Source organism: Manihot esculenta, chromosome 14 (assembly GCF_001659605.2).
Source record: "Manihot esculenta cultivar AM560-2 chromosome 14, M.esculenta_v8, whole genome shotgun sequence".
In the NCBI taxonomy this organism is placed as follows: domain Eukaryota; kingdom Viridiplantae; phylum Streptophyta; class Magnoliopsida; order Malpighiales; family Euphorbiaceae; genus Manihot; species Manihot esculenta.
This window is the reverse complement of record NC_035174.2, coordinates 13,611,134-13,625,338: the sequence shown is the minus strand read 5'-3', so window position 1 is coordinate 13,625,338 and position 14,205 is coordinate 13,611,134. Positions and strand designations below refer to the sequence as shown.

Below are 14,205 nucleotides of genomic sequence, written 5' to 3'. Positions count from 1 at the left end.
ATTTAGATAAATTTTAGTAAAATAACAGTCGAATATTCTTCTCCGTTTCATAATTTTTATTTATTTTTTATTTTTAATTATTTTAAAATTATTTTATATTTTCTTTTCTGAAACTATAATAACATATAAATCAACTATTATAATTTTATTTAATTCCATCATATAAAATTTTATTTTATTTTACTTCAAGAGATGGATAAACTCAATTTTTGGTGTTTAGTGTGGGAAGAAGAATCGACTCTCCAACAAATTAATAAGAGTGTTAATTAATTTGTATAGGTTGAACATTAATGTTAAATGACGAGGAAAGAGTAATTACCTAGTATCACAGTGTTTCATATAGATATACCTATATTAAATGATAAACCAATGAGTAATTTTCAAGACAAACTCTTTTCTCCAAATTCAGCAATTATTCACAAGTATGGGTAAACCATCATAAATGGCATACCCATCTTTAATGTTTTTACCAATTTTCCCATATTTCTGAACCCAGAAAATAAAATGATTCATTATTTTCAAAGTGGAGTTGTCCGTTAGCAGGTTATGGAAGCTGAAAAATATGTGAAAGAGCAATGCTTGAGCAGCAAGAACTTAGCATCTAAGGCAACTTCAAATCGTTAGTTGGGTAAGTTGAAGCCTCCCCATCCAGACAGAGTATTCCCTCCTACTTTAATTCCTCCTCCTCCTCCTCCGCCTTACCATTTTGCACTTATCAGGTCTCTCTCTTTCTCTCTCTTTCTCTCTCTCTCTCTCTCTCTCATCTCTCACACAGACACACTTTTGGTGACGAATATTAACTTATTTTATAATCAAAGTTACATACTGACACCTTTTACAGCCTACTAATAGCTTTTCATGTCAAGATTTCTAGTTAACCATGGCATACAAACCAAGAAAATGTATATTACTCGATCAACTTTCTCAGCTTACTTCTCTGCTTTGTTGCTTTGCCATAAGCTGATTGAATGCATTCATCTGTGTGCAATACTCCCAGGAGAAAACTTTATACTCCTTTCATATTGGTTTTGTGATTCACCAGAACCGACACATGACTGACCTTTCCATTCACTTTTCCTCAAGCTCGCAAACTCAGACCTTCTCGTGTTTGACATAAAATGGCAAATTTTTAGTTACATCAACCTGGAGAGAATGAAGAACACCACCCTTGGAATGGCAGTCTCATAGCATTCATAAATTTACTATAAGCTCTATGTCTTAACATTATAGAGCACCCTAATCTGGATTCAGACTTGTAATGCAAAAATAAATAAAAAATAATTAAACAAATCCAGTCCTAGCTGATAACAGAATTAATTAAACATGGAAGTTACTAATGCTGTAAAAATATGGAAAGCATGTTGTATTACACTAGGCTGCACATAAGCTCAGAGGGGGGAAAATTAAGAAGAAGAAGAGTACCTGCCAACCATTCCCCTCAGGAAAACTCCCAGAGAACTCACACACCAGCTGACACTTCATTTACGGCTGACTTGTCTCTTTTCTTTGGTGGATCCTGTGTTTTTGATAGCACAGCCTTATTTGGTACCAAAGTAATAAATATATTTCTATCCCTGAAGTTCTTGCTTTCCTCAGTTGCAAGCTACAATTTGCAGAATCAAACGAAAGTTAGATGAAGACTACAATTTTGTATGGTTTTTATTGAATTAGGTTATCTTGATATGAGTAGACCCAGCCAAGCCCAATTCAGAAACCTCTAAGGAAAAAAGACAATAATTTTATGTGGTTCATTTTTCTTTTATCATTTTTCCTCCTGTTTGACCTCAAAATAAGTATCATAACATAAGATTTTCAGAATATGCTGCATATCATTATTTCTTCCTGAATTTTATAAGCCATTCAACCATATAAAAATCATAGATACAAGTCCAGAGTACCTCCCCAACATCATTCTGGAAACGTCTGATTAGCTCAATAGCAATATTTCTAAAATCATTTTCACGACCTTTCAAGTTCACTATGACCTTAACCTGAAAGAAGTACAGTATATCAATCAAATGAAAAGTTCATCCTAGATTCAGAATTTGAGCATGCACAGATATACTAGCAATAAAAGGAATATTCTTCAACAACCTTATCTCCATCTTTTAAAAACTTCCGAGCAGCTCTCAATCGTACATCGTAATCATGTTGATCAATGTTGTAACTGTTAACAAAAATTAATGACAAAACAAAAACATTTTTAAAGTAATGATTGAAAATGGCTACAAAAACAAGTCTGATGTGTTTGTATACCAATAGCTTTCAAACCACATAATCAAACAATTTGAAACTCGTACATGAATTTTGAATCAAAGGTTAGTATACCAATCTTTTTCCAACATTAGCAGACCAACAGCACATGCATAAAGGTCCAATCCACAATACAGAGGCTAAAAGTTGCACAGGAGCTCAATATCTTGTAGCTCTACCACCAGAAATGAAAAGATCAATAGTTGGATAAAAAAGAAAAACAGGAATTAAGACTGGCAAAGATGAAGGACAAAATATTTGCAGAGCCAAGAATCCAGTCTAGATAACCTTAACTTCATGAAACTTTTCCCAACATCGAGCTCCTTACCACTCAAGTGATATAGGCATATGTAAAATATGTCAATGATTGACAATCATTTGTATTCAAATTGCCACAGCAGTAAGTTACATGCCTTGGATGATAGCAGGCATAAACTCTACATGACTAGGATAATAACAAGTTTTCAGCTTTCTCTCTACTATCATATAATTTCAAGCCTTCAGTCACTCACTTTGATGCATAAGTTTTCACATGGATATTTAACAGCATGGTAATCAGTGTGAAACACGTCAAGGATGTCATGTTTTGTAGCAATCAATGGAAAGACTCAACTAATGGGCTAACAAAAATCAGAATCTTGAAGGAACATACATATTGAGGAATTGAGATTGTGGATAAAATAGAACATGAAATGACATGATAAAACTCTTTACTTACCCCATCTTAAGTTCCTTAAGATCCATGCGAGTTGCTGACATGCAAGAGCACACTTTTGTCAGTATACAGATTTAATGCACATCACAAATGCATCAAGCATTACAACAGATTAAACATTCACCAGCACTTTTCTTCTGCTGTCCTTTCTTCTTCTTCTGCAATTCATATCTGTATTTGCTGATAAAGAAGTAAAGCAAGTATCATTGCACATTCTATTTGGAAAAGTAAAAAAACATGATCCATATAACTTGACATACTATACCAGCTATTGTCTAGATTTTACACAATTACACAGAACAAGTAAATTTTTGCTTGTTAATACAAAAGGAAATTTACTATTTAGTCCTTATAGTTCAGTGAAACTGATTACTTATTCCCTCTATTTTTAAAAACACATTAAATAGTTCACATCTTTTCAAACTCTTAACTATTTAGTCTTTCCATCTATCTAAGCCATCAATGTGTGTAAAATGACTAAAATGCCGTTATTTCTAAATTTCTAATTAAAATCTATAATTTCAAAACATAATTATTTAGTCCCTATAATTTCAAAATAAGACTTATTTAGTCCCTGCAATAAACAGGAGAGACTAAATATTTAACAGTTTGAAAGGCAGGGATTATTTAGCATATTTTTGAAAATAGAGGAATTAAGCAGTTAGTTTCACTAAACTATAAAGACTAAATAGTATTATTCCCTCATACAAATTGCAACCATGATTGTCTCCAATAGTAGAAGCAGCAAAAAACATAGAACATATACAATATTTTACTATAACTATAAACACACACTGCTTTCATGTGTATTATATAAAAATAAGGTGCAAGAACATCATACTTGTAATCCATTATTCTGACAACTGGAGGATCTGCATCTGGTGATAATATCACCTGCAAAAATAACAGAATGAAATGTTATAGGCTCTCATAGCCGAAACACATAAGTCTTCTAATGTTATTTTCTCTTCTCTCTTCTATTATTCTAACTTTAACATTCTCAATTAGATGAAATTGAAGAGCCTAACATCATAAATAAGAGAATTATGGAAAGATTACAGCTTTGGCAATTGAAAAGAGGGGCTTTTGCCTATTGAGTAGAGTGGCTTTTGACCATTGCAAAGAGAGGCTTCCATATAAAGTGGAGATAGGAACACAGAATTAATTTTTGTCCATTAAGGAGGGAGCTATTACTATGTAGTTGAACACACCCTTTATGGTGTATAACATAGTTATGGTGTATAACATAGTTATAATAAATATATCCAGTTATTCGTAGAGGAGAATGAGAGAGACTACCCAATATATTTACTATGAGCAGTGTATTGTGAGGGATTAATTGGGTGTATACAATTAATAAGGTAGATAGCTTTAAAATTGTAATTGGTGACTTTATTGAAGATAGTACAATACTAAATGCCCCTGGATGTAAACATATGTTGAGAGGATAAACAACATCAAAATCTTTTTTTTTCAATTATTTGCGGATGACTGTCACAAAAGTTTACTCAAGTAAAAACTAAAAAAAGAAAATGCTATTTGTAATTTTATGGATTCACTAATGCCTAGTGCAAAGGTGAAAGCAAGAGCAAGCTGCTTCGTGTATATTGATTGATACAACACCGGAACTCCATATCATGTGGTATAAGCACGTAAAGCAACCAAAAACATACCAAGTTTGAGGAGCTCACTTCTCTGTATAACTGAAAAGTGAACAACTATGCATACGTACCAAATCAAGTTCAGCATCTTCAGCCATTTGAATTGCCTCACTTTTAGGCACCACTCCAACCTACACAGACCCACACAGCTACATTACCAACTAAGCACATAATAAAGCCCATCAAATGGTTACCCATCTGATCGATTGCTGATAGAATTAATAAATTGGGCCTGTAATAAGTTACAATTCTTGTTTTTACACATAATTTTCCATACTACGCTACCAAATAGAAAGGTGAGAAGAAGAAGAAAGAGTCACCACTGACCATGTTTTGCTGCTGATCAATGAGCCTCACAGTAGATGACCTAAAACACAAAGAATATCCACAACAATTAAATTTAACTCATTGTTTCTCTAAATGGCACAAAATTGCAACAAAACCAGCAATTACCTAATGCTAGATATATCAAGAGCCTGCTCGTCGTCGGATTCACTCTGCCTTGACCGTCGCGAACCGCCGTAAGAACGTGAGCCACCGTAACGGGCGGTGACTACAGAAGTGGGGAAGGCGCATGAGACAGAGATGAGAGAGTCGGGTTTAGAGATATTCAGGCGGACTCCGAAGAGCCCGGAGGAGAGAGGGGATAGAGACGACGTCGTTTTGGTGGTCGAAGGGGTAAGTAAAGGATTGAAGGGAAAGCTGCTGGTGCTGGTGAACCCAGCCATTGATTCTTCTCGGTGTGCAGTAGAAGTGGCAGTTTTGACTTCGACTTAAGAGCTTTGAGGAGAGAAATTCTTATCCATTCAGGGAAGGGAGAGTCACACCATGGGCTGGACTTCCAACTGTTAAATATAAATATTTTTGGCACAATTTTTCAAATTTTTTGTATTATTAATAGTACGTATATACACATTCAGAACTAAATTATTCCAAAACTTTATTGTTAAAAATTAATATATTATTATTAAAAAAATAATATTATATTATAACTTCTTTAATTTTAAAATTAAAATTTTAAATTTATTTGATAAAAATATTGATGGACAATAAAAATATAAAAATTTGATTAAACTTATTTTTATAAATTTAATTAAATTTATTTCAAATTTATTTGGAAGAGTCGTAGGTGTTTTTGTGGTTGATTTTTTTATAAATTTTATTGATTTGATTATTTTGAAAAGTAATATTCAATGAAAATTTATTAGTTATTATAGATTTTTAAAATCGTAATGACAGTGTCAATTTTAAAATCTTATTCAAATTTTATCTCGTAAAAACTCTTTTATGTGATTTTATTTGGAAAACTTTAATAATTTATGTTTGAGAGATGAATATTTTTGCTAAATTATCTTATACAGGATTTACAAAGACATTTAAAAAGTATTTTTACCAAATTATTTTATATAGAAATTTAACTTTGAATGATTATAAATTTTTGTTAGATTCTAAAATTAATATTTCTATTGAATGAATTTATCGTAATACTACTCTAACTGTTCATATTTTGATTAAAAAATATAATCATTAATTTTACTTTAAAAAAATATATATTTTTTCACATGATGAAAGTTTCATTATTTAAAATACTTTAAGCTAAATTACACCAACCAAGGGTTAAAAATATATATATACTGTAAATCCCAATACAAGCTAACAACAACAAAGGCACAAGGTCTACATAAGCAACTCAAGCTTATTATGTTGGGAAGGGCTTTGGGCTATTGTCGATTAGAGTGACTTCTAGATAAGAAAACTAGAAAACTAGCAATGTCGCCGAAGAAAAGAAGACCTAGGGAGCCAGTAAATAAGGAAAACAACTAAGGGCATTGCGAATCTAAAGAATCCTTTGTATTCAACTTTGCTTGAAATGTTGAATTTAATTATTTTAATTTTTATCTTAATTTTTAATTTAAAAATTTCTATTGAAGTTTACTTTAATAACTTCTAAATCATTAAATATAAATAAAATTATACATATAAAACTAAATTTTTAAAAATAGTATAATTCTAATATAACCATAGAACCATCTTTTAAGAGCACTATGCCAAATAATCACCAACTTCTCCATCACGAAATTCAACCAAAATTCAAATCATATATAAACAGGATTTTTATTAAATAATAATTTTAATAAAACCAAAGCAATTCCCCATGTAAAAGAGCTTATAAAATTATGATCAACAAAACAAAACCCTCCTCTAGGCTCTAAGCTCACAAGGACCACAAGTCTAAGGCAAAAGCTACATTGAAAGCCCAAAACAGAGTATTTACAATACCCAGAAAAAACAAGTGACTGAAACAAACCGAAACAGAGAAACACAGGCCCAGAGACTTGTTCCTCTTTCGAACATTCAACTTCAATCAACCTCCTCAATCTTTGGCCCAGCTGCGGAGCTAGATCCGCCGCCAGGCATTTCACCACCACCCATGTGGTCATCGCCGGCACCAGCTCCACCCTGATACATCTTTGAAATGATAGGATTGCACACCCCTTCCAGCTCCTTCAACCTGTCTTCAAGTTCATCAACTTCTGCCAGTTGGTTCCTGTCCAGCCACTCTAAAGTTTCCTCCACCGCCTTCTCGATCTTCTCCTTATCTGCAGGACCCAATTTTCCGGCGAACTTCTCGTCCTTCACTGTATTTCTCATGTTATATGCGTAATTCTCTAAACCATTCTTCGCTTCTACCTTCTTCTTCACCTCTTCGTCCTCTGCCTTGTACTTCTCTGCATCTTGCACCATCTTCTCAATCTCATCTTTGCTCAACCTTCCCTTGTCGTTGGTAATTGTGATCTTGTTCTTCACTCCTGCCGTCTTGTCCTCGGCCGTCACATTCAGAATCCCATTTGCATCGATATCAAAGGTTACGTTGATTTGAGGGACCCCTCTTGGAGCTGGAGGGATTCCAGTGAGTTCAAACTTGCCAAGAAGATTGTTATCTCTTGTTCGAGCACGCTCTCCTTCATAGACTTGGATCAAAACACCTGGTTGATTATCAGAATAAGTGGAGAAAATTTGCTCTTTCTTTGTCGGAATGGTGGTGTTTCTTGGAATTAACGTAGTCATTACACCACCAGCAGTTTCAAGTCCAAGACTCAGAGGGGTGACATCAAGCAGCAGCAAGTCCTGCACCTTCTCGCTTCCTTCACCGGTGAGAATCGCAGCTTGAACAGCAGCACCATAAGCAACAGCCTCGTCGGGGTTGATACTCTTGCAAAGCTCTTTCCCGTTGAAAAAATCCGACAACATTTGCTGCACTTTGGGAATCCTCGTCGACCCACCAACGAGAACCACCTCATGAACCTGTCGCTTATCAATCTTGGCGTCGAGAAGGCACTTCTCCACCGTCTCCGTGCACTTCCTGAACAAGTCCATGTTCAACTCCTCGAACCTCGCTCTTGTTATTGTCGCATAGAAATCTATTCCTTCGTACAAAGAATCAATCTCAATCGTCGTCTGCGTAGTTGAAGATAACGTTCTCTTTGCACGTTCACAAGCTGTCCTTAATCTTCTCAAAGCCCTCGCATTACCACTGATATCTTTCTTGTGTTTTCTTCTAAACTCCGACACAAAATGATTCACCAACCTATTATCAAAGTCTTCACCGCCGAGATGGGTATCTCCGGCAGTAGCTTTTACTTCAAAGATCCCTTCTTCGATAGTCAACAGCGAAACATCGAAAGTACCACCACCAAGATCAAAGATGAGAACATTCTGCTCTCCTTTTCTCGTAGCTTTTTTATCGAGCCCGTATGCTATTGCAGCAGCTGTAGGCTCATTTATAATCCTCAAAACGTTGAGCCCAGCTATAGCACCAGCGTCCTTCGTTGCCTGCCTCTGCGAGTCGTTGAAATAAGCAGGAACAGTAACCACTGCATTCTTTATACTCACACCCAGAAACGCCTCTGCTGTTTCTCTCATCTTCGTCAACACCATAGAAGATATCTCCTCCGGTGAAAACTGCTTCTGTTCTCCTTTATAGCGAACGACAATCATAGGTTTATCTCCCGGTCCAGGGATGACCTTAAAAGGCCAGAGCTTCATGTCGTTTTGCACCGAAGGATCAGAGAAACGACGACCAATTAATCGTTTAGCATCAAAGACGGTGTTTTCTGGGTTCATAGCGACCTGATTCTTGGCTGCATCACCAATCAAACGCTCAGTATCAGTGAAGGCGACATAGGAAGGGGTGGTGCGGTTGCCTTGATCGTTTGCGATGATCTCTACACGGTCGTTTAGCCAAGCACCAACACAACTGTAGGTAGTGCCAAGGTCGATTCCTATGGCCTTGTCAGTTTTGGCTGCCATTGTTGAAAAGCTTGAAATATTGATGAGAAACTTGAGGTGGGTTCTTTGAGAAAATGTGTAAAATAGACGTTGCAAGATAGAATAGAGTGAGAAGCTGCGAGGTTTTATAGCAAAGGAGAAGAAATAGAGAAGAGACCCCAGGAACACTGCTGAAAGTTCTGGAGTTGGCTAGACCGTTCTGGAGTATTTGATTTTTGCTTATTACTATTATTATTATTATTATTTTTTTTAAATGGATTTATTATTATTATTATTATTATTAGAAAAAAAAATACTATGTTAGTGTTTGTAATATTAGAAATCCGTTAATCAGTTTGCGGATTTGAAAAATATATTATAATATTTTCAGAATTAAAAAAATTAATTAATTAATTTTTATTAATTTTAGTGATTAAATATATTAATAATTAAATATTATAAAAAATTAATTAATATATATTTTTATAAAATTAAAAAATTAACTAATAAATTTATCCTAAAATTTTATATATTTTATAAAAAAATATTTTTAAAAATATTTATTTTTAAAAAAATATTTTTACATTTTTTAATATGTAAAACATTTAAAAAAATTAATTAATGAAAATATTTTATGATAAAAGAAAAAAATTAAATTATTTTTAAAATAAACCTATTTTTTATTTTTAAAAAATGAAAGTAATTTTTTATATTTTGATAATTTTATTAATATTTTTATATATAAATTTATTAATGTATTTTTAAAATTAAAATTAAAAATTAAAAAATAAATTATTTTTAAAAAAAATTGTGAAAAACTTTTTTATAAAGACTAATAAATAATTAATTAGTAGAAATATTTTTAAGTATTTTTAAAATTGAGAGGATTAATGAGGGACTTAATAATAAATTATTATTAATATTAGTATTATTTACAATTATACATTTATTTAATAGAACGAACTGTAAAGTTACACAATATTATTCCATTTCAAAAAAAAAAGTTACAGAATATTATTATACTTATTACTTAACCCTTTTAAATTTAACATATTAAACTTAATCTATTTACTGTATATAATATTCAAATTCATTTTTCAAAAATTGTAATTTAGTAATTAATATAAAATATAATTTCAAAGGTTAATTTATATTTCAAAATTTAATAATAAAATAAAATATTTAAATTTGTTTGTTTATTTATTATATAATATATGTAAAAATATAATGTTATTATTAACCATATTAAACATATGAATTTATACACAAAACTCAAAATCAACATAATTAATATTTAACATTAAATCTGATTATGCATTATTTAAAATCGTTTGATAATATGAGATATAGCAAAAGGAAGGGTGGTAGAATTTTGATATAAGTGAGTGAGATTAACCTGAATGATTTACGCCTTTTTTTTTATATCTTTTTGTTTTCTCACTATTATCAAGCTGCTATTTAATTATCTTTCAACACTCATGCTGAGAGGGTCGTGATATAACTAGGTCTGTTTTCCTATCGCTCCATCATATTATATGAGGTGGATTCCTTTTTAATGAGTTCGGATCCCAATCAGTTGTGAATTAAGTTGTGCTCTAATAGATCAACTTGTAATGGATTCTGATGAGTTTTTAAATCTAACTTTTCTATAAAGATTTGACTACGATTTGATACAGTAGCGCACATCGTCTCTAATAACGATTAATTAATTAGTTCTTATGAAAATTTTTTGACCTATATTTGAAAAAATAATAATTGTTTAGAGAAGCATCTATGAATCTTAATTAATGAGATCAGTTTTCTTTAAATAACAAATACGTTGGATGTGTAAATATGAATAAAAAAAATAATAAATTTAAGAAATTCCAAGATTTATTTATATTTTCGTATTTAATTATTGTTATTTGTTAACATTTATGTATTAAATTTATTTCCAAGATTTTAATTATAGAATATAATAAATGAGCTTTTAAATTTTGCTATAATAACTTTGATTTTTATTTACCTTTAATTTGTGTTTTACATAATTAATTTATTATTGCTCTATAAATTTTAATAATTTATCTAATAAAAATAATTAAATATAATATTTATTTTTATAAAAAAAATTACTACAGTAATAAATTATAACAATAAAAATTACAGGATAATGCCATAGTGATCTATTCAAATAAAATTTAGTGATAGTATCTATTTAAATATTATGATATTCTAATATATACGTATAATAAACTTGTTGTAAATATAAGCTAATATGTAAAATAGATGCTGCTATTATTAGAATTTTCTATGGCGAAAAAGTTGATGGATACTAAATACGATTATGTGAATCAATTTCATAGATAATGACCATTGCTCGTGCTTTTCTTGGTAGAGCTGATAAATATTAAACTCGTCAAAATATACCATGCATCATATGTTTTACATTATTAGTAACTTTCATTATAAAAATTGATATTTTCATGATACATCAAGTAAGTTTAAAAATCCATAAATAAAGAAAAATTATATATCACAATCAGTCGATTGAACGTGCACAAAAAAAATAATAAAAATATCGTTATAAAAACATTTTTTATGAAGAAACTTAAATAATTATACTTGAAGTAAAAATTTTAAATATTTAATTAAATGAACAGAAAATGTTTTCAATCATTTGAGAAGATAGAATTAGAATATGATAACATATTATATAATTAAATTAATTTTAATTATTATCACTTTTTCTTTTTTTAATCATGTAAATATTATTGCATTACCTGTAATATACGGCTAGACTCCAGTGTCGGAATTCCAACTTTCCGACGGAATTCCCATTGGAATCTGGAATCTCGGATGACGGAACCTCTTAAAAGAGTAAAATGAGTTTTTCAAAAAATGAATTTTATAGTTTTACTGTTGGTTTTTGTGTTAAAGAATTTTAAAACAAAGAAAAATGCTTTGGAGGGGAAAAATCAGGTTCAGCCGCTGAACCTTCATGTTCGGCCGCTGAACATGGTGCTGCCGTAGGAGCTCTCCTTTTGGGCCTTGAAGGTGGTCTGGACAGCCATCTATAAGAGGCCTCCAGTTCGAAAATGGGAGAGTTTCTCTCTCAATTTTCGGGCAAAGGTGAGTTCTTGCCCTCCAATTGTTGATTTTGTTGTTTTTCCTTCAAATCTTTCAAAATATTCATGAGTTTTCCCTCGTTTTTGAAGATTTGAGCTTAAATATGAGTTTTGAAACCTTGAAGACCTCCGAAGACCGTTTGGACTCATCTCCACGTTAGGGTTGCTGCTACCCTTAGATCTCCAAGAGGTAAACCTAGATTCTTGTTTTTCTTATGTTTTAATCAAGTTTTAAGAAAGGGTTAAGGGTTAAAAATACATGAAATGGTTAGATCTAAAGCTTTAGGATTGTGTTAGTTTTGATGATGAATGCTTGCTCTTGTGATGTTTTATAGTTGTTTGTTGGGGTTTAGGCTAACTTTTATGCCCCTTATGCTTGATGAGTGTGTATGCATGTTTTGAGGGGTTGAATGTGAGGATTTGAGAAGTTTTGGAGGCTGAGTGCATAGGGCAGTTTCGGGTTCTGCCTTGCTGGAGAACCCAGGTTCGGCCGCCGAACCTGCTTGTGGAGGCAGCCTTTTGGCCGCCTAACCTGCCCCGAAAGCATGGACTTTTGGATCTGTGAAGGGGTTTAGGCCATCGAACTCACCCCCGAAAGTCCCTGACTTTCGAATCTGTGAAGGGCTTAGGCCGCCGAACCTGCCCCCGAAAGTGCCTGACTTTCGGATCTGTGGAGGACCTTCGGCCGCCGAACCTACCGCCAAAAGTCCCCTGCCCAGCCTTCCTTTGCTTGTTTTATGTGCATGTTTTGTTATGTTTTTGGGAAGTTATTTAGAGTCATGTAATAGTTATGTTTGGTCTCTCATTTGAGTCCATTTGTGTAGGATCGGACCAGGGAGACCGTAAAGACCTTCAGTGAGTTAGCTGCGTCATTGATAGGCAAGCGTCAGCCAGAGATGAGTAGAACTAAACTATCTTCTCAAAGTAACTAAACTTTTAAGCATGTCCATGCATCACGTGCCATGTTTATGTATTAGGATGTTTGCATTAGAATTCATGAATATGATGCATTGCATAATTTACTGTTGATGTGGATGGATATTGGATGACCCACTAGCCCTCAAGATGTTATGATATGATATGATATGGAAAGACCAGGGCTTGCCGATTTTACGCCCCTGGTACGATGTAAGAGAAAGACCAAGGCTTGCCCATTCTACGCCTCTGGCATATTGGATATGTTATGTTATGTTTAAGGGAAAGTCCTGAGGAGTTTCGTCGAGGGCCGGGCATATTGGATTATGTAGAGGGTTACTGGTGACAAGTCCATCTTGATATGAATTGTTTGTAATGTGACGCATTTCATACGAGCATATGTTTATTAAACTGTTTTTATGTTCTGCTCACTAGACTCTTGTAGCTTATCCCTTTCCCCTAACCCCAGGTTTGCAGGATCAAAGATAGCATCGAGAAGTCGGCATAGTAGCTGGTATAGTTCATGTAATAGTATAGTGTGGACATATAAATTTTTAATGGATTAGAATTGTGCTTGGCCTTAGTTTTCTTTACCTTGTAATCCATGTTAACATGATCATTATGTAAAAGTTTTTAATTATGAGTTATGTTTGAACCAAACTTGAGACATGTGATGTTAACCATACTAGAGCATTTGAAGAGGGCTCTAGTATGGGTTTTATGTTTTCAGTATGATGCATGTACATGTTGAGCTTGGTTTCATGGAATGTTTAAGTTTTTATGATGATGTATGATTATATATGGGATTTTATCAGGTACTCAGGATGTATAGCAGGCTTACTACGGGTTCCGACAACCTTAAGTCGATCTGAATTCTAGCGCCGGTAGCGGTCCGATTTTCGGGTCGTTACATTACCAAATCAATAGAGTTAATGTACAAGATCACAAAAATTCAAGTTTATAAGAAAAGCTCCATTTCAATCCACACAATTCATAGAGAGAGATAAAACAACAATTGAGATAGATAAGAGAGATAAACATCATTGAAAATACAGCCGAAAAGAAGAGTGAAAGGAACAAACAAACCTAAAAATAAATCTCCGAAAAACCACCAAACAACAAAACTAAACAGGCAAAATCAAGCAAACAACACATCACCAGCAAAAACCAAATTGAATATACAATCAGACATGCAAATCTCTCTCCAGACGGCAAATGAGAGAAACAATAGCAAGCAAATAGAGTACCACCGCTAGAAAAATAAAAAAAATAATTGAGTATAAACCAT

At 32.9% G+C, this 14,205-nt stretch overlaps 2 protein-coding genes across 3 annotated transcripts; both read right to left on the bottom strand.

Annotated features, from left to right (window-relative positions):
• Window positions 1–781: 781 nt before the first annotated feature.
• On the bottom strand, window positions 782–5,462 carry LOC110600082 (translation initiation factor IF3-4, chloroplastic). 2 transcript variants are annotated; one of them, XM_021736796.2, is made up of 10 exons: window positions 5,083–5,462; window positions 4,957–4,996; window positions 4,701–4,760; window positions 3,810–3,862; window positions 3,093–3,148; window positions 2,972–3,005; window positions 2,095–2,167; window positions 1,899–1,991; window positions 1,423–1,603; window positions 782–1,143 (listed from the first exon to the last, which is right to left on the bottom strand). In XM_021736796.2, the coding sequence occupies exons 1-9, from the start codon at window positions 5,355–5,357 to the stop codon at window positions 1,460–1,462; spliced, it is 828 nt and encodes a 275-aa protein (XP_021592488.1). In that variant the 5' UTR covers window positions 5,358–5,462; the 3' UTR covers window positions 782–1,143; window positions 1,423–1,459. The 2 variants fall into 2 exon arrangements, with proteins under 2 accessions (XP_021592488.1, XP_021592489.1); XM_021736797.2 differs by having other exon boundaries at window positions 782–1,098.
• Window positions 5,463–6,719: 1,257 nt separating this feature from the next.
• On the bottom strand, window positions 6,720–9,011 carry LOC110631153 (heat shock 70 kDa protein). The gene has a single exon (XM_021778884.2). The coding sequence runs from the start codon at window positions 8,938–8,940 to the stop codon at window positions 6,991–6,993; it is 1,950 nt and encodes a 649-aa protein (XP_021634576.1). The 5' UTR covers window positions 8,941–9,011; the 3' UTR covers window positions 6,720–6,990.
• Window positions 9,012–14,205: the final 5,194 nt, after the last annotated feature.

Coding starts and splice junctions, on each gene's coding strand:
- LOC110600082 (XM_021736796.2), bottom strand. CDS start 5,357: ATGGCTGGGTTCACCAGCACCAGCAGCTTTCCCTTCAATCCTTTACTT. Junction 2,168..2,971: donor CTTAAGGAACTTAAGATGGG/GTAAGTAAAGAG, acceptor TTTTGTTAACAG/TTACAACATTGATCAACATG. Junction 1,992..2,094: donor TTTTAAAAGATGGAGATAAG/GTTGTTGAAGAA, acceptor TACTTCTTTCAG/GTTAAGGTCATAGTGAACTT.
- LOC110631153 (XM_021778884.2), bottom strand. CDS start 8,940: ATGGCAGCCAAAACTGACAAGGCCATAGGAATCGACCTTGGCACTACC.